This window comes from Cariama cristata, unplaced genomic scaffold, assembly GCF_000690535.1.
Source record: "Cariama cristata isolate BGI_N322 unplaced genomic scaffold, ASM69053v1 scaffold17844, whole genome shotgun sequence".
Lineage (NCBI taxonomy): Eukaryota > Metazoa > Chordata > Aves > Cariamiformes > Cariamidae > Cariama > Cariama cristata.
In genome coordinates, this window is record NW_009612535.1 from 20,987 (window position 1) to 41,816 (window position 20,830).

Here is a 20,830-nt window from a genome sequence, read left to right on the forward strand (position 1 = left end):
TGCCAATTCTTGAAATATTCTAATGCTGTGCTTTTTATATATCTAAAGGTACAAATGATGCTGCAACCATCTCTCTCAAAGTAGTTCCCAAATCTTCCATTGTTCTCAGATTATCTCAACTGCCAGCCTGCAGTCACTGGGATCACTTCTAATTTCCTGTCTTCTTTGAGACTGGAAAAGAGGTAGATCCTACTAAGAATGGTTACCATTTCCATTCATCTCCAGTGTCTGGGTGGTACTCTACTAGTGTGCAGGTGGGCCCAGTACTTTCTGTGGAAAAGGCTGCTTGTTATGCTGTCCTGACAAGAACGGTAAGGGAAAAGCTGCATGGGGAAGCAATGAAGCAAACTAAAATGGACAAATTACCTTCTCCTAACACAAACTTAAGCACAGAAGGTCAGAAGATACTAAAGATGTATCTCATGGGATGGTTCATTAGTGTCTTAGAAACCGGGTAATTCCAGGTCCCCCAACACTGTCAGTGAACAATTCAAAATTAAGGTTACCTCCTCTATACTCTGTATTATTTCTCCAATCGCTCAAGTCAATTTCTGCTGTTCCAGCTATAACCAGTTCCAGTTCTCTGGCATCAAATACAGACACGAGCCTTGCATCAACCACCTGTGAAAGGAAATAAAATGCATAGCAACATTTCTTCGTTTATTGATTTTTGCCTCCCCATCAAAGGCTTGTCTGCTACTAAGACATTTATCATGTAACATTTCTCTCACAAATGGAAAGAATTAAGTTTGTGTTTTGTTTTGTTTTGTTTTTTCTTTTCAAAGGGAAAGAAATGGACTACTTTTTCTTACACTGCAGTTCCATTCAGTTTCATTAGAGGATTACAGTGATTGGAAGAGAATTTTATTGGCAAATAATACTGAATTATTTCAGGACAAATTAAGTTCAATACCTTCAGTTTAATTGTCTGTGTTAAAACAGGTAGGAGGGAAATACCTTGAAATACACTCGGTCTACCATGTTACACTGAGTATGGCATGCACACAAAACACCTCAAAGGCCCAATGAAGAAGCAGATGGGTCACATTAGTAAGCATTCACTGCTAATCATACAAACAGTGATCAACAGTATTTTCCAGTTTCAAGAAGATATATAATCAGAGTGTTTTAAGTCAATGACTAACAAAATTTTTTTTAATCCCCCTCCCTCCCAATATCTGTAAGGACACTTCCAATTATATATGTGTCTGCTTTTTGGGACTCTGTATTTGGGAAACGTATATGAGGAGAAAAATATTTTGGGAGGATAAAGGAAGAAAGTAAATTTCTTTTTGGAGTTTTTCACCTCATAAAAACCACGAACTAGACTTTCTGTTTGTTGTACAACTCCTCTCTCAATTCTCCATTTCACCATTCTTTCTATATATTCTTTCTTGTTCTTTTCAGTGACTGGGATATTGGCACCTCCTGGCTTTAGTTCTCGTTCTGTGATCTTAGGAAAAAAAATGACCAAGTGACAACAGAGTATTACAAAGACAAAAGAAAGAACTGTAATAACTGAAATTTTCAAGTTGAAGAAATTCCTGAAAAGCAGAAGCCAAGACTGACTTCAGCATACTGGAACATGTGAAATAAGAGAACATGCAACAAATCTGGTTTTGGATAAAATCATGTTTAAAATCCCACTTAGTCTGAAGATTCTTCATATTTAGTATGAACAATAAGCTGAGAAGAAGAAACAATCTTTACAGAGACTAAAGGAGTCAAGTCTTCTAAATAATATTGTAACAAAGGTGGTGTAATACCTTTAAATGCTAACTCTGCTGCAATTAAATTCAGGTGAACTACTTCCAGCAGAGCAATCAAAAATTCTGATATTTCAGATACTCTCCAGAAATCTCCTTAAACAGAAAGACACATTTGACCAGTTGCAAATAATAATTCCTCCTTAGATTTCAACATTGTTTTCATCAACCAGAATTTTATAAAAACAAGTCAAAATCAGCATGGAATGACAATCATTCTGTCCAAATAAATGTTTATCTACCAGTAGAATACATAAAGGAAATTAAGTTAGGAATCTTGCACACCTGTCCAAAAACTTCTTCATTTACAGTAAATGTGAGATCTAGGATATCATGTATATCATTGTCTTTCATCCACTGTAAACTCTGGTGAAACTCCTCGTCGAGATATTCCAGGTCACTCAGGTCACAGAGTCTAACATAAACAAGATGAAACACAAATACAGATGACGGCAGTAGTGTGTGCTCAGTAACTAAACTCAGATAGGACAGTCCTGCACTTACGGTGAGTCTGTCCCATGTTTCCTGTGAAGAATTTATTCGAAGTATGAAAATACATAGATTGAAGGGGCAAAAAGTTCAAATCTTAGAAGAAATAGTAAATTTTATAACAAGCAAATACTGTCCTTTTTGCTTATGTGACTACACTGCCACCTCTCTCTTCATTGTGCAAAAAAGTCTGTTCAGATACCTTGCTCACCACAGAAATATCTCTCTACTTTCTGCCATATTTCCTCTTACCTGGTCCTTCTTTTACAAATCCAACCTGTAAGCCAACTGCACCTTGCTGTCTTTAACAGTTACTACTCCAAGCTTCGAACATGTCATCTGTTAATATTTAATACCATGGCGGCAATTTCTGCAATTCTTCTTAACTCCTTAAATCCTGTTCTGTGAAGTAGGATACTGGGGCTATTCATTAACTAAGGTGCCACACTACTAGATTGTATAGTATTTTATACAAAAAAATATCCTTCCAGACTTCTCAAAAACAGTTTTCAAATGGAGGACAAAAAGTGAAGCACCTTAAGTTCATTAGGTCTTAAATTCCAGACGTGCTGAGCAAGTGCAGCTCTCATTGTTTCAGCCAGAACAGGAGTAGTAGTTCTGAAAATGAAGCCTGAAGTATATCAAAGTAAAGCTCCCCAAAATGGAGATTGCCAACAATCAGTCTACCTCTGAGAACGGGTCTTGCAGTCTAAGTTATGAAGTGATTCATATCCTATCCTGTGAGTCATTACAAGACAAATGAATAAGAACTCTATTAATATCCGGAATAAAACCACAGCATTTCATTGTACAACTTCAAATGTAAGATTTTTGTAGAAGAAACCTGATAACATGGCTAAAACAAAACATGACGTTTTCATACTGATCAGAAACAACATTCTGAGTTATTAGGTAACTGGCTAATAACCGTAAGCGGAAACAAGTAAACTTTTTAAAAAAGTCCTGGATTGAAATGAAATTACTAGATTATAAATAATGGCTTGTCTTCTTTGACAAAAAAAAGTCATAATTTATCCATACACAAAATGGCATCGCCCATGGGGAAGGAACCAAACAAAAAAGGGAGACAGAACAATTCTACTCACATTCGGAGGAGGGCTTTATAAAAGGGTCGTGTAAAAAAGGCATCTAGCAAATACTGATGTATCAGAGCAAGACCAAGAATTCGACCACTAAACCTGAACCTGGAAGAGAAACAGTTACAATAGTTACACTGAAACTTTGTGGTTTGTATACTGCTCTGTCATCAAAACTTACATATATTTCCAAACAGCATTTTAAAATCAGATAGCTGTCTAAATTGTGGTGTTGTTTTTTTTTTTTTTTTCTCTTGTGTTTCTTTTACATTCTCAGTAAGGCACAGAAAAAATGCAAGTCTGCAGGGTGTGGAAAAATCCCTCAGATACCTAAGCTGCAAATTCTCAAAAATGTCAAATCAATGTTAACCCAATTAACCCCTGCCAGACTAGCCTCTTTATAAAAACATATCTTCCAAAATGATAGCCACTGTCTATTTTCTTTAAACACCCCATATAGGATTAATTTATTTTCATGTTACTGGGAGGCCAAAGGTTTTTCTACCCTTTCCCAGCCTAACAGGTCTTGCTGTCTGTCTTTTCTGCTTACACTGGCTCCTTGCTCCCTCTTCTGACCGGTGATTATGAAGTTCTCTATATATTTTCACAAACAGTGGCTTGAAGCTTTTTTATGTATCGCAGTGCTCTCTAGTCCTATGTCAATGGGATCTAAATGATCTCCTGCTCTCCCCTCTCTTTCTTCCACTATTATCTTCATTTTGTCAGGTGTGTAAGGAGGGTTGGGAGGCAGGGAGTGAGTTTGACAGATTTGAGATCAGATGGCAGCAACTTTGAAATAGTAGGGTCTTTGCAGATATTCCCACGAGAATAAAGACCCATTGTGAAAAATCCGCCACATCTCTGGAACTAGATTTAAGTCTAGTGTTCTTTTTCAAAGAAAATACTGTTTCTTAAACTTTCTGTTTATGCATCCTCAGCAGCATTTTTCTTGGAAAGATTAGGGCTTTATTATACCTGCCTGTACACAGGGTTTGCAAGATGAGGATGTGACATGCAGAGCCTTCTCCTTCTGTGCATAACTGCTTGTCACAGCTGCATTTTCTGAATTCCCCCTGAGGCTGTACAAGACCAGTGCTGTCACTGGCACTAGCACTCCCAGAAAGAGAGGGGGTCATGCCTCCCTCATCCCCAAGGTTTCTAGTCCTGCACTGCTGAAGCTACAAAATTTGGCAGAAGTTGCATAGCACGTTAAGTTTTATTCTCCCCCTTTTGCCAGACTGTTCTGCTTTTCAATACAGCATATGCCATTTATTGTTGCAGTACTGGAGTTCAACAGGTAAGTTGTTTCAACTAACTGAACTGGATGCAGCCCACCATTTAATTTTCTATTAATTTTTAAAACTAGTGATGAGATTCCTTTCTGATGCTCATTCTTCATAACTGGCTTCTGATAAATAAGAACTCAGTACGTAATCTGTCCTACACAGATGAGCAGTTGTCATTCCACTATTACTGTAATTTAACTACCCACACAATAGAATTCTCTGTTAATATTCACAGCACAGCTTTACAGACGTATGGCAATGCCATGGCTTAAATCAACTGAGAGTGATTTAAACTGGCTTCTAATTGTGAAAATGGGATTATGTAAAAATCCTTGATTACTTTTAGGAGTATGCGTGTATGTATAGACTTTGCCTAAGAGCTAGGTAATCAGCAGTCTTCTCCCCATCTCCAATTAAGATACCTCCATAGATTTCGTTCCAGTAGATATGTTGGGTTTTTGACAGAGGAGTCCTCTGTACTCTTTAGGAAGACCCAAACAAGTTACATACAGTAACACCTGCTTGAAATCTCCCTTAATCTCCTTAGTAGACAAAAAGCCAATGTTTCATTCATTTGCACAAGAGGCTAATACTGCTTTCATGAAACGACTGCTAATGTTCAAGAAACACAGAGTTGTGTTGTGAGACAATCCCATGGTGCATGTTCCAAATCGTAGTTTTGCTGACCTTATCAGAAATAAGATCATTTAAAACCACAAGAGAAAACAGAATCAGGAAAGTCTAAAAACATGCAATTATTTTGCTGCTGGTTAAAAAGATCAGATTCTGTGTTCTATATCTGAGCAGATACGAGCAGTTTGTCTGCAAGTGGGAACAACAGAAAACATCTGAAAAACAAAAAGAAAAATAATTCTTACCACTCATGGTGATTATCTACAAAAGCAGACATGGGACTTATTTGTACTGTGTAGGTATCGTTGGCCGAGTATTCAAACAAACCATAATACGGATTGAAGAGCTCTCTAGACACCAGGAAAAAAAACTCTCTTGAAGGTCCACTGTAGTCCAACCTTTAAAGAAAAACTTGACATTACTATAAAGTGTTCACTGTGTACAAAGAAAGACTTTTTTTGAATCTACATTCCTTATGCTATATTTTAATTCAAATTTCCTAACATTTTAACCAGAGCCCTTATCCTGCAGATTGCCTAATACCAAGATGTGTGAAGTCCTTGCAGGGCTGTTCTGAAACGGAATGGCTTGGAGGACTGAAGTGCTCTATGCAGGCTGCTCTTATAAAAAAATTTGGCTCCAGCTGTAATGGTCTCTTTGCCACAGGACTATAACCAAATAATTGGGGGTGGGAAGGAAGAGGAAACATGAAGAAAGCCAACATCAGATGTATCTGCATCTGACATATTACGAATTAAAATGAACAATGGTCATATTTTGTCTTTGCAGACTTGCAACAATAGGACAATTTGAAGGACAGTATTTCTGTTTTCCCTAGCAATATAATCTGAGATTACTTCAGTGATTTATCTTTCTTGGTCTAAATTTTCTTGTCTGTCTTCCAAACTTGAGTGCATTTAAATGTCTTTTGGAGAGTGCATTTCCTTTGGGTGTTTGGTTGTATTTTTTTTGCTATTTCAAGATTCCAGTACTAATGAACAAGGAATCTAAATAACCCCTTCTTTCTGAATCATAAACAAACTCATTGCTGACAAAGCACTGAGACTGAATTTTGACATTATGATGCAGGTCACCAGTGAAACGAGTCAAGTATGAAGTTAATACTCTGGTAGAGCTTCAAAACAGAAAACTAGGGATTTTCCTGTGGGGAACAGAGATTATAATCCTAACAAAGAGATATAAAGATATACCTTCTATAGATTGAAGATTTCATACTTGACTTTTAAGAAGGTCTTGCTTTAGTACTAAGACAATGCACAGACAGAAGTATCAGAGAGGTGGTCAGCTTTCACACGGGATTTCTGCTACTAATGTTTTGGCTCATGAACTTTTACAGAAGACAAACATAGATGAGAGTTGTTTTTGAGGATGAAGTTGTCAGGCAAATAAAGGCTAGGTACCATTATCAAGTTGAGGACAAAGCCTCTTTCCTCTGTTGAATGAGCAACATTTTCCCTTCAGTCATTTGGAAGTGCTTTGCTTCTGTTAAGCTTCAGAAGTAAAGTACTGAAACAGATCCTTACCCTGGCAAGAAGGGCAGATTCCATCCTCAAACTGCAGAAAAAAATCAAAATGGTTTGATATCATGGACAACTGTTGGATCTTAATCTTGGCACAAATACCAGGATCAAGTAAAGGGTCATCTGGAAGACTCTTGCAAACTTCTGGGATAATCAAACTCACTATAAAATCTTAAGATACAATAGAAACTGTGTGCTTGACTACCAGCCATTTCATACAGCTCCTTTTGTACACAGAGTTACTGTGAGTCATATTTAATAAATCAATCAGGAGAGTCCTGTGCTGCTAGTCAGATTTATCCCACAATTAAAGGCTTGGCACAAGGGTGAGAAAACTTCATACAAGAGGTATGCAACCACACAACAGCTGCAACTGTGGGGCATTTGGGTGTTCAGGAGTAGAGTAATATGTTGGTTGGCAACATGACTCATGTCTCCTAGGAAGCACCATTAATACTTCAGATTTACTGCTCTTAAAGGTCAGGCAGCTTCTGCTAATAGTTAATAGAACTTAGGGAAAATAACTTTAAGGAACCATATTCTTTGTATCAAAATTTTCTTCATTATCACCACATAAAGTTGAATGTAAAAACATTAAACTAGCATCACAATTGCATGACTGTAGAAATTGAAGGTTCAAGGAAGATACCAAACATTATGAGACTTATGATAAAAATCATATGAACAGCAATAACTATGTCTGAGTTGCCCCACTTACTAATTAATACGCTAATAAATCAATAGTTATGAAAATGTTTTAATTTTTGAGACTTTCATTACCCATTACTTTAAGACTTACACCTCTTTACCAAGAGGAAAAGAAATGCAAGACCAAACTCCCACTTAAAAACTTGAGAAGGAGGAGCAAATAGGAAACAATTAACTTTCAGTATTCCTCCTCCTCCTCATCCTCCTCTCCTCCACACTGACCTGTCTTTCTACACCTAGCTAAATGAATAGTTTGACATGATACATATTCTTGCACCATCTCTGATGAAACAATACTGTTTGCACACATCCTTTCTTCATTCAAAACAGAGATTTGTAAATAGAGAATTGACGTAATTTTAATTTGACTTTGCTCTTAATTAACTCATTCCTTTCCATTAACAAGAGAGTCTTGTGTAAAGCTGGATATAATGGGAACAGGATGTGTCACCCCCATTTCCAAGTCACTCTTCATCTTGCTGTACTGAGTGATGAAAGGAGAAAGTCTATCTGGATCGATCTCTATCTCACATATGATTTTAAAATTTTCCCTTTCATTTTTAAATCTGAGTCGAGGTTGTAGCTGTGAAAGTAAAGTCTGGTAGGGCTGTGTAAGACAGGCCTCATTCCTGCATCCCCACCCTCCTCTGTCAATATAGTGTAATCTCATCCTGCACCAGCCTCGTCATTCCAGTTCTGAGTTTCTCCTCAGACAGCATGGTGATATTATTTATATGAACAAGTCCACACTTGGCTTTCAGCTGTCAACATTTTTTATTTTAAGACTTCAGTGAGTCTTTATTAACACTAAGCACTTCAGGGTGAACTTTAAACAAGCATCAGGATTTAGGGGTTTTCAAAGACAGATTAATTTTATCTAATCTTGTATGAGATGTTTCTATTACAAGTTACTTATTTCAAAGACTCACACATTGCACGGCAATAATGCACACGACAGCATTCCAAGAGCTGTGTGCTGCAGTTTCCTAAATATCAAAGAACAAAATTTTGAATGTATATACATTCATGAAATTTACCAACAAAAATATTTGTGCCTAAGGCAGTAGGCTTTAAGATCTCACAAATGGGGCACAAATCAAGAGATGAAAGAGGCAAATAGTACATTGTTCCAGTTTCACTTGCAACAAAAATCTAACTACATCTTGCTTTGCAATGCACATCTCACATCCTGTAACACGTTAGACTTTCACTAGACACAGACCAAGCATTCTCTGAAATGACTTTGAAATGTCAGGAATATTTGTTTATTTGACAACTAGCATCAGCTTAGCTGCTTTTATTTGTGATGCAGGTCCTGGCCTGGATAGGCAGCAAGCATCTCCTGTAGCACTGAGGGCTTTCAGCTCCTATTGCCTCAGACAGGAGTTGAATTAAGGATTGAGCCTCTAGCCTACTCTCGAAGCACTCTCCTTCCAACAAATGGCAGCTGTCTTTTAACAAGCACTGGAGATATAACATCAGCACTGACAGAAAAAAAAAAAAAAAAAAGAGTAATACGAGAAAGTTGGTTGTTTTTTCTTTGTTTTCCCAGCAACATTCTGAAACACACATCAACTATTGTGAAAATTCATATAAACACATGCATTACTTCTGCAAAGGCAGGATACATTACATTTCACAATGGCTAAAAAGTTATCTCGAACAGCTGTATGTTCTAGGCTTATGTATGTGGTATTTCCTGACTGTAATCCTTCCTCTTTTCGCTCTAGACCACAAGAAGTTTCATGAAACAGAAGCTGCAAGACACACTGCGTTCTGAGATCACATTTACTTCCCTGTTCTACTCACCCTTCTTCCCCAACAAACGTGACATAGAGTTTATTTCTCTGCAGGTCTTTTCGTGAGTAGCCCATGATCTGGTTAAAGGCATCTTCTAGCAAGTGGTCTCTCCTGATGATTAATCTGAAGCGCAAAATAATTTTGAAACAGCAATTGTGAACATGAACAACAGTTGGAAACATCTATTTACGCTGCAAGGTAACAGGGTGTCTTCATAAACATACATGTTTCTGCTGGATAATTTGATCCAGATTAGGCAGCTTCCGTCTGTTGGTCTATCTCCCTCAAGGATCTACTTTAGATTTAAAAAAACCAGAGGAGTGTAGTTTTATTTTTTCTACCCTGGTTCTTCCTTAAATTAAAGGCTTCAATGGGAAAGGTCCTGAAGGGGGCATTTTCATTAAGTTTAAAATCCTTTTGTAAGGCTAGGCCTCTAAATCAGTCTTACTGTAAACAACAATCTAAGCTTTTATGTAAAAATCAATCTCTTAACAAGGAAAAAGATAAAACCGTGGGAAAGTCACCAAACGGTAAGTCCAGAATCACACATCCCTACATTATCCCCAGTGTAAGTGTGACGGGACAAAAAGTCTAGAAGCAATGGCAATTGTTTGTCCAAAACCAGACTGAAGCATCCCATGTGAAAACATAATGTACCTTCTAAAAGAAAAATTGTGAAAGTGAGGAAGTGTCATAAAGATCTAAAATAAGAGGTGAAAGAATCCTCCTTACTTAAACATTTTATCTTCTGCCAAAAAACTATGTTTAATTAGTTTCCTGAAACTTAGCTTGGTTTACATTCAAATATTGCCTTATGTGTGCATTTGATCAGTCAGTCAGGCTGAAGCTGGGAGCTGCTGCTGCTGTCTGCAGGGAGGCAGTTTACACCACCACACAGCCTCTTGCAAAGCCCTTGCTGGCCTTACTACCTGTGCAGAGATCAGTCAGTGATTGCACTGCGCTATCCTGCAGAGGACACTAGAAGTGGAGAGGCCAGCAACTGACAAAGTACATGGGCAACAAGGGGATCCAGGCAGTATGCAAGTTGTGCTGGGGTCCTGGTTTAAAAAAAAGGAGCTGGTCAGTGTAGGCCTGGGAAAGGAACTGGAGAAGACTTCTCTTCAAAAATCAAGCTGTTGTTCTGCTTAAAAATCCACAGTGTGATGGCAAATAGGTCAGGAAAAAAAGGTGCAAGAAATTTAATGGATCTTACAGGTAGCAAATGCTATCCTCTTCTACCAGCTATTTGCCCAAGCATTCATGACAAAACTTTCATATGTTAAACTTTAATTGTTTATGATTTCATTACATTATAGGCAGACAATGTCCAATCCTGCCTCTTAAGATTGTCTAAACAATACCATTTTAATCCCATTTCAGTTGTGGAAAACTTTTAGCAAGGTCATGTAAATGAAGTCTGAGCTCTGCACAAATTCCTGCAAAATATGCGAAGTGGCTGTCTGGGAGAAATAAAAAAAGACCCAAACAAAAAACCTACCTCCCTATTCTAATAGAAGAAATGGTTAAAAAAAGTTCTAGTGCCTCATGGCTTCTATGAGAGTATCATACTATGAGAGTTTGATAGCTGGCACAAGACTTGGTAATTTACAAAATTATGAAAGTATCTTATGATGATGATCCTTAAAATACCAGTATGTAATCACACAATTATCAAATAAATGAAGGAGGACCTCACTTAAAGCACTGTAGCATTCAGAGTGCTGAAGTAAAAATATTAGCAGTTTTTTAAGGCAATCCTTAAAATAAAATGTTATTAAATTCTATGAGTCCTCTTTACTGAAGAGGACCGTGATATTGATACAGGCAATGATATACAGAAGGTAAGCCTATCTAGTTTTTTCAATGGAAAAAGGCATGAGAAAAATATAACTGTTTATATCACAGCAATTGCTATAATGGAAGAATTCAGATGCCTCCTTTTCTGCATGCCTCTTCCCAAAGCCCTTTTTGGCACTGTATTGGCAATATCGTTTGTATGAAAATACAGTTGGAGGAAACATAGAAAAGAAGTGCTCAGAACTTGCTGTATCCTCTGCTATGAATCACATGCTGGCACTAAGTCTTTTATGACAGGCTTTATATTTCCAGAAGTGCAAGGGTAACCATAACATCTGCATTCCTTCTAATGGGAAGAAGCTTGTAGACATGCAAGGCAAGGCAAGCTGCCTGAGAAACAAATCCAGTTTCATGAGATTCTTCAACATACTTCAATTTCCCTGGGCCTTGTCCATATCCTTTAGTCTCCAACTTCCTGTAAAAGTTCCTCAGCTTGGCTTCAAAATCTCTTTTGTAAGGAGCTGGAGCTCGGGCATTGGCACGCTGAGTACCTGCAGGAAGCAATAAGCAAAGAATGAGCTGTAGTGACATGAACTGATTAATGTCCCATCCTCTACTGAAAAGATTCCTTAATAGCAAAAGGCATGGTAGGTGTTTGGTTTAATCACCTTTAAAAGAGTAAAAGTTGCACATCTTCAAATCTGCTCTGCACCCAAGACTTTTTGGTTGCTCATTTCCAATAGTATCATCTCTCTAAAGTAAGTCTTAAAAGAGTAAATCCAGGCCAGTGCAAAAGATGGATTAAAAAATCCAGCACAATCAACTGGAAAGACTTAACTCCCAGTGGTCAACTACACTTTACGTCTAACCTTTAAAATAGCTCACGCAATAAATGTTCTGCTCTGTTCTGGTTTTAATATTACCAGAAGAAACAAGAACTCAGAAATGAAGCATAAACAGACTGTACTCTGCTGTTCCCCTGTTGAATACATCAAGTTGAAGAAGGAAAACTTTTGGAAATTCCCTAGTAGAAGTTTTTCCTTGGGGAAGTACAAGGAAGAAAAATATTAGAAGAATGAAAAGACTAACAAATTTAAGTTCGTGGAACTTTTCACATGTGACTGCAGGAACATATATGATGGTCATCTAAGTGAATTTATTTTTGAAAAACTGATTTTGAGGGTCAGTTTCTTAAAAGCAGGGAGAGATGAGATCTGCATGCCAAAGAAATGGCATACCCCCACATCTGTATGTACAAGTCTAGTTATATAGAAATTAGGTGTTTAGTCTGATCTATTCTGAATATCACAACCATTAGAACTTCCATTTCCTCCCTGGATAAATTACTTCAACTGATTTGGTTGCAAGAATGTGTGCCAAAGAATCAGTTAATCTTAGCCCTTTTACATTCACCTTCTCACCCCTAGTTTTTATAACACTAAAATCCTCACCTGCATGGCTGTGTAGACATCCCCCACAAAGAAACCTCAGAGGATATTTGAAATTTCACATGCCCTACAGTATACATAGGTTGCCAACTACTTATCTGCAACCGGTGGTCATCTAACAGGCCCATAATGCACTGGAAATACAAATGAAGAGTTTAGAAGCACATATATGTAGAGTTCTGTCTTTTAAGTGACAATAAGTTCCTTATGTGAGTTTTCTTTTGGCTCCCTGTAGGAAACTAAGACAATACAGAAACATTTACTGCTACTATGGGTGAAGAGAACATAATGTTTCAGGTTATGAAAGAGAGAGAATGTGTATCCGTTCAGCCTGTGGGCAGAAACCAGGGGAAAAGGGAGCAGCCTGCTTAGCCACAAAGCATACGGGTCTGACAGAAAAGGCGACGAGCATGTCCTGTGGAAGTGGCTGCTGGAAGAAGATGCAGAGTCAGATTCTCTGCAGAGATCAGAGAGAGAACAAGCACGATCGGTATTAACACTGAATTCCATTTACAGGTCTTTAAAAGACCTGTCTGACCAGAAAGACACTTGTCACTTGTTCTAGGCTTAGAGTGGTGTGTGGGAGGGATAGAAAGTGTCAGGGAATCCTCAGAGCTCTAACGGGAACATGCAGGACCCCTCTGAAAAAAACAAATCATGGTCATTGATTAATCTATAGTGGTTGTCCTCTTTTACTGAGAGCACCAAGGGCTTCTAATTGTACACTCAGCTGAATTCTCTAGAACACTTACAGAAACGTGAAACTGTCAGCAGCCTTTTAATTATTGGCCTTTGCCCCTACTTTATTTTGCTTTGGGTCAAAGTAGGTATAAACATGTAGTCCCCCAAAAAACCACAACAAAAGCATACTTTAATCTTAATCTCTGAAGGAAGGTTTTGCTGAGAGAGATCGCAGAACATAAATCTGGTAACACATTACTTCATGGTTCAGAAATCAGTAGTATATTATTCTGTCAGCACATGACAAGTCCTCATTGCAAATCAGATGCATATGCCAAGAAATTCCTGGGCAATTATGGTGATTACTTCCGCCTTTGGAACAAAAGATGTTAATGGAAGAGCTAAAAACCCAGTGATGTGATAATCATATTTGATTTTTCAAAGAGGTTATATTCTAAAGCAGATATAAAGAGTAGCTTCATGACTGTTCATCTTTGCCAAAAGAGAAAGTACAACCAATTCTGACTGATCTGAACAATGAGTCCTTAACATGCAACCTCATGCAGTGCAGCACAGCCAGTTTAGCTGATGAAAAAACACAGAGCCTCCATAGAAATGATGGGCTATTTACAATTTCTCATCAAAAAAGTCATTTGTAGACCAACACAAACATGCATACTTGCAGACTGACAGGGAGATTCAACGGTCTCTCTATTTTTCTACGAAATAGAATAGAGATTACAATTTTAAGCAGAATGGGACTAAAACCATCACTGTTCATCCTTTACTCTGTGCTGGTGCTTTGAAGAATAGATGAGAATATCACATGCTAAAGATTGAATGTGTCTTGAAATAACTTTGTTGGAGTGAAGCCCTGCCCAGCATGCTTTGGTGTATGTACTAGTAATGACGAAATTATAACTCTGAAAGCCAAAACTGTTTTTACTCATAAAAGACTGCCAGATTTGCAGTTGGAATAAAGATGCATACATGCAGATTTCATTCTTTTCAACAAAGGGAAACAGTTATATCTAAACCATATATGTATCAAAAATATCAATACGTGTGAATATTATATTTTGCTGCTTTGCAGAATATCTTCACATAGTTTCTTCAAATAGGTCCTACAGAGGTCCTATGTCCAGCAGCAGGAAAGGTTACCATTTAGGACATGTTTATGAATGGTTTTAATCTAGTCTCTTGAAAAGGCAAAGCTTTTTATGATTGTGGACTGGGAAATGCCCATAAAAATCACAGTACTTTTTCTGATAAAATTTTCTTGTTGTCTGCAACTACCTAGAGTTGCTTACATCCCAAATGCTCTCTATTTATCTATACTTTTGTTCTCAAATTTGTAGAAATTGTCTTAAGCCACTTCCGATTTACTGTAGTGATTTTATTTTACTTACCTATCATCTTCTTGAGAAAACTAAGAATAGAGATATCTATAAACTTCAAATTTGTGTACTTAGCCTTCAGAGGTCAAATGGAACTTCTCATATTTGAAATAATTTAGTTCTGATCCGCAACTCAGTTAATATGTGAAACATCAGTTTCATTCCATTCTGACATGTATTTCCAGACAGTTGTAATATGCTATCTTTTGAACTCATGTGAAGAGACAACAACCTAGCTTTACATAAAATTGTCTCTTGTTGCCCCGCAGTCCCATTAACACTGGCATTTTAACATATGGTTATTAGATCTTGTATTTTTAATTCTCTAGGCATCAGGATCCTGGCATGAGGAGTCCCTTAGTTGTTTCACAGCAGTGAAAAACAAGTTTGCGTGTTTTACAAGTCAGAACAAAATCACAGCCTCTGAAGTTGTAATACACCAATCCTTTCTATGAGCAAAACATTTTGTGAGTCCAATGAAAAGGCTGAAGTTTGACAGTCAAATGCAATCACACTCACTGATTTTGCTCAAAAATAGGATTAAATCTTTGTTGTTGCTGGAGCAACAGAACTTGGATCTTCAGAAAGGTGGAAAGTCATTACATGCAGCATAATGTAAACTAAATTATGGGACTAGCTCTACTGCAGTATCTTACAGATACCATCATAATGAAAGTACTGCAGTGATAAGCTCACTGACCACTCAGAAGGTGCTTCAGCTCATGTAACTTTACCCATCTAAAAGTTGGGAACCACAAAGGGGAATAGGTTATAGTTTCCCAATAATAGGTTCTTGGCTTTAGGCTGCCATGAATTTCAATTTGGAAAGCAAACAAAAAATTATAGTCCAACAATTTTTCTACTGTTTTTGTTCTCTGATTTCTGGGAAGGCAGCAGGAGTGTCCTACTGACTTTACTGATCTGGAACTGGTCCTTACCAAGTATGAGAAACTGTTTCATACAGCCCCTGCAAAAGCTGTGCCTGAGCAACTTACCTGGAGAGTTCTGAGGTGAAGACACTGGTGAGCCTCTTGGGGACTGGCAATAACTAGGATGAAGTAAGGCATGTGGTGGCACATACGACATTATCTCCTCCTCAAACAAGCTGGTAAAAAGAGGCAATTAAGAAATAACACGTTTATTTGAATGAATGTCATTTTTCACTTTCTAGGAATAAATCTCTAGTTACTAACCTGCTTTCTTTGGTAGTCACTTGCCTGTTTCCACTATGCACGCTTAGAGTGCTACAAAATATTTTATTGCCATTCCCTCAATCAGATTTTGAAAGTACTAGAAAGCGGTAATTACTACTTTCATGGGACATCGCTACACATAATGTATTTGTTTTCAAGGTTAAAATACAGTTAATCAGTCTTTAAAATTTGCACCCTTTCCCCTTCTCCCCTGCCTTTTTTTTTTTTTTTAAAAAAAAACTTGTGTTCTTACTACTATGGGGTCAGTAACCTTAGTCACACTTTCCTGGAAAAAGATCTGCAATACTGCACAAAGATCAGGAACAGAGACAAACATACTAAGCCTCCAGGATTAAGAATCACATCTGAACTTGTTGAGTGTATTGAATAGTAAGCTTGCTGGCATTAGTTACTTCTTTATTTTACCTTTAATGCTAACAATGTTGCTGAAACAAGTATCACATCTACTCTGTTCAGGTTGAGTTACTTCATGCCCCATCTATTATTGCTACACAACTTTTAAGAGAAAAACAATAAACATTTTGCAGCCCAGTCACTTCATCTGTGTACACAGAGTCTGTATATATATTAAAATTTCAGTCTTTTCCCAAAATTAACAAAAGCAAATCAAAAAGAGACAGAATGTCTAATATTACAATGAATCTGATATCAAAGCCTATGTTGGACATTAAACACAACACAGATAAGAATAAACTGTTGAGACAATATGTAAAAATTATTTCCAAAAATTGAGCTACAGAAAGAATCACAAGCCAATCTTTTACTATAGAGCTCAACCAATGAAAGCAATGTTCAAATAAAAGATGTTTCTTACTAAGTTTGTTCATGGGACAAATATCTAGAAACAATTTTTGCATGAAGTGTTTTTTTTTTGGAATGGGTATTTTCTGGCAGTTCTTTTTACATTCATGACCATGCGTTGTTTTCCTCCAAGTTATATTTTGATGCTGAAAATGTGATAAAATATAAACCACTATTTTAATCTTCGATTAAGTTAAGAGTTAAAATGATGATATGTGCTGTATACCAAACAACGTGTTTAGCAGAAGAAACTGAAATATTTTCTTCTTAACATCTGAAGCTTAATATAATGCCATTTTTACAGTGTTTTTAAAAATGTGATGCATTGTACCTCCTTCAGTCCCTAGACACATAGGGGTCAGTTTGTTTATTTTCAGTTAGCTGCAACTTAGTATTTACTGAAGCATGTAAAAAAATGTACAGTGTTCCCAAGCAATAAAAATATCAAAAACTGTGACTCCACCCAGTTATTTACTACATCTCAGAGTGCTTTACAAGACAATTATATCACACCCCCCAAACTGAAGAAACAAGAGGCACAGAAATGGGTATAGTCTTCCCCAAGGTCATCCAACCACCCAAGCTAGATACAGAACCCAGGTGTCCTGAGCACCAGGATTGAGTCATCATCATCAAAGTGCAGTTTTGTCAGGGTTTCATAGACAAGGGTCATGATGACACCATGCTAGAAGATACTGTTAAAAGTAAAAATCCACCAAGTCTAAACAATGGTAAGAAAAGAAATTTCATCATCTCAGTATACGACTATTTTAACTTAGATCACCTTCGATTTTACACCAGTATTTACTCACAATAAGCTCACAATAACTCAGTCCAGTCTTGAGGTTTAACATCCAACATTTTAAGAAACTAATGGATGCATAGATAACATTTTATCAATAATATATCCTTGGGGCAATGGTGCTATTAGATTATTAATAAAATGGGAAGAAAATCCCCTAGCAATGCTTTTCAGTTAGATTTTGGGGAGGGGGGGGAAGTAGAGAAATAAAATCTGAAGAATATGATAAAGTTATTCTAGGAAGGCACTGGCTAGTACTCTTCTCTTTAAAATTAGTTATACTGATTATTGCTTTTCTACAAAAGAAAGACTGCAATCAAAATTTTGAATTTGCTTTGTTTCCACTATAAGAATTATTTGCAGTCTTTGCTGTTAACAGAACACCAGAGGGAACAAAAGCCAGTCAAAGAGCAATGATAAAATCATTCATGTAATCTTTACTTAAAAAACAAATAGCTGAAGCTAGATTTTTCTGTGTAAAACCTGTCTCATCTTCATGCATTATATATCAAAACAAACAAAAGTTTTTTTAAGAAACAATATTAGCATTTTAAAAAAGCTTCAGCTTGGCTTTACAGTGAGATTTTTTGTAGCTGTAATTAATTCAGAGATTTAGGGACCAGAAAGGATTATCATTATGCAACCTGACCTCAAAATACTATTAATGCCAATGCTATTTCACTAGATTCAATTTTAAATGTACTCCTGAATTTCCTGATGTGCTTTTAAAATGGATGAGAATACAACATCAAGATAGAAGGGTTTAATTCTAGCAAAAAATCTGCCTGATTTTTTGAGTTAATTGCTTAAATGAAAAATATTAAAGAAGCAGCTTTGCATTTCTTAAGCTCTGTAACAGTATTTCCTTTATTAAAGGGGACAATGCTTGACAGTATAGTGAAGAGGCAGCAAGACATTAAGTAATAAAAACACATCTCAAGTATGAACATTCACAGATACGGACTTCCCAAACCACAGAACTAAACAGATGCATTATTCTTAAAGCAGCAGAAGGCAAATCCTTGCAAAGAGGTCTAAACTGTACCACCTATCTAAATGTCAGAGTTGGATGTAACAGGACAATAAAAGGTGGTCTGGGCAAACCTATATAAATCATGAGAACAGTGCTCTTGCACTTGCATTTCCTCAGACAGAATATCACATTCCATCACTCCTATGAAAAAATGTGACCTCCAACTACCATCTAGAAACTGAACATGATGAAAATAAAAAAATTTGACTCTTGAGTTGTAGCTCTCCCAGCTGCAAGTCCAATTACTGAAGGGGAAATGATTAGGTTATTAAATAAGCACACACTACTCACTGAAAGGCTCCTCAGCAGCTGCCACAGCATATTCCATACATGCATCGAAAGCAGCAGTGCCTACCTGAGCAACATGACAAGGTCTGCATCACTGGATAAACGCACCAACCCAGGTGTTCCCTCTGTCCGGATGAACTGGATCTTCTCCCTGTGTAAGCAAAAGACGACTTCCAAAATATCTTTTGCAAATAAGGCACCAATGTACACCACAGCAACAAGGAAAAGTACAGGGTATATCATAAAAACCTCTAGGTTATGCTTCTGTGTTTCAGAAACAATTTTCTTTTTCCCAGCCACACCTTGTCCATGTGAGCAGCAAAATATTACAACCAAAAAGCTAATTTGTTCTGAGAAATGATGCCCGTGTTGCCCTCATCTCTTCAATGCTCAGGCTGCTTCAGGTAGTACAGCCATCCAAACAATAATAAAAAAAAAAAAATTAAAACAATCCTTCAAGTTCATGCTAGCTCTGTCCCTGAATTCAAAGTAGGAGGCTGAGTCCTGTGGGAGGACATTACTATTCTGAAAGTGAACTGTTTAAAGAGGTACTGTCTTTTTTGAACCTTTGTACAAATGCAAGCCATACACTAAAATGCACTCTTGTGATTTTAAAAGCGGGGGTTTTGAACCACACTGCATTTAAGAGATCTTCCAGAAAAACCCTTGTACTATTTCTCACCCTCTCTCTCACCCAATCACACATCCTTCCTCCCAGACCCAGTTTGGTCACTATTGTGAAATCTATGCATTCTAAACTCTGAGCACGGTAACACACAGACTTTAGGATCTACATTGAATATAATTCCTTGGCTGAATCCTGTTCTTCTTCTTTGTAGAGTTTTTTCTTGTATTCTAAACCAGAAGTACTTCCCTTTTATTTTCTCTCTATCAGTACAAGGTATATGATGGTACAGTAGAGATAAATTCTAATTTGGCTTTACTCTTCAGGAGGAAAAGAAAACAAAAAATAAACCTGTGTAGTAAATATTGCCCCAATTCCAAAGGAGAAAACCCCCAAACAAATAGAAAAGTAAAGAACTCCCCATCAGAACAGCAGCACTGGCTCAGCTCAGAGGTCTGTCTAGCCAACTGTCCTATTACCAACAGTGACAAGAAGGTCAAAAACGATCCATGCAATCGGCACTGTAACAAGGCTGCTAGTGGCTTGCACAGTTTAAGCTGCAATATGAACTTCTGGAACACATAATTTCATGCACAGCAGTTTCAACAAAAGGATCAAACCAAATTTCTTGCCATCTGTCTTTAAATTGACGGTGCATAAAGACCTTCTCAAATGCACATACATTTCCTGGTAACTTGCAGTGCATTTACAGCATATTCAAGGGTGAAGAAGGGGCACAGCCAGGCTGTGCCCAGAGCCCTCCAGTCCCTGCTTGCCAGGGTGGCAGTTGTGGCTGTAGCAGGAGTGTGTGATTCGCTGTTTCTCTATGAAGAGATGTACTGAAAGCCAAACACCTTCTTCATCAATGCTGTGGTTGCAGCCAGTCAAGACTGGACTTCAGCCTGGAAGCCCAGTAGTTCTACCAGCACAGCGCTGAGCCAAAGCCAACATGCACTGCCCACCTGGAAGTGCAGCCCTAGAATGCCCAGGGCAGGGATAGCTGGATGCTTCCAGAGCCTACTCAAATTTACATCAGCACCCAAATAGCAAGGTTTGAGGAAATAAATGGTGGATTACAAAATATATCTTAGCATTTAGTTGGCAGCATCATCAGGAACCAGAAGGACTTTTTCTGCGTTAACTAACATATGCAGCCCTCCAAATGAATGCAATCCATGACTTCTCAGGGTTACCCATGAGAGTTGTGATTTCAATGATAGTTTTTTAAATACATGCCTTTTACCTTCTGTTAAGATATAAATTATGTTTAATGTATAACAGGTGCCTTTGCCTGAAGCCTTCTATATTATTTAACAGTCTCTCAGTTTTATCTGTGGTGGCTTGCAATGAGATTTGATCCTGGCTACATGCTTAGTAATACTGTGATAAGTACAATGTTCTCACTCCACCATAAAACCTCTGAA

General features: G+C 37.5%; 1 protein-coding gene across 1 annotated transcript in view; it reads right to left on the reverse strand.

Annotated features, from left to right (window-relative positions):
* HECW2 (HECT, C2 and WW domain containing E3 ubiquitin protein ligase 2) overlaps positions 1-20,830 on the reverse strand; it is a 110,096-nt gene that overhangs the window by 7,715 nt on the left and 81,551 nt on the right. The window contains exons 17-25 of the mRNA XM_009698695.1: positions 18,849-18,932; positions 15,639-15,748; positions 11,548-11,668; positions 9,330-9,443; positions 5,517-5,669; positions 3,362-3,460; positions 2,052-2,181; positions 1,307-1,453; positions 507-621 (exon numbers count right to left, since the gene is read on the reverse strand). Coding sequence (XP_009696997.1) covers positions 507-621; positions 1,307-1,453; positions 2,052-2,181; positions 3,362-3,460; positions 5,517-5,669; positions 9,330-9,443; positions 11,548-11,668; positions 15,639-15,748; positions 18,849-18,932 — 1,073 coding nt within the window. The remainder of the gene's footprint in view (positions 1-506; positions 622-1,306; positions 1,454-2,051; positions 2,182-3,361; positions 3,461-5,516; positions 5,670-9,329; positions 9,444-11,547; positions 11,669-15,638; positions 15,749-18,848; positions 18,933-20,830) is intronic.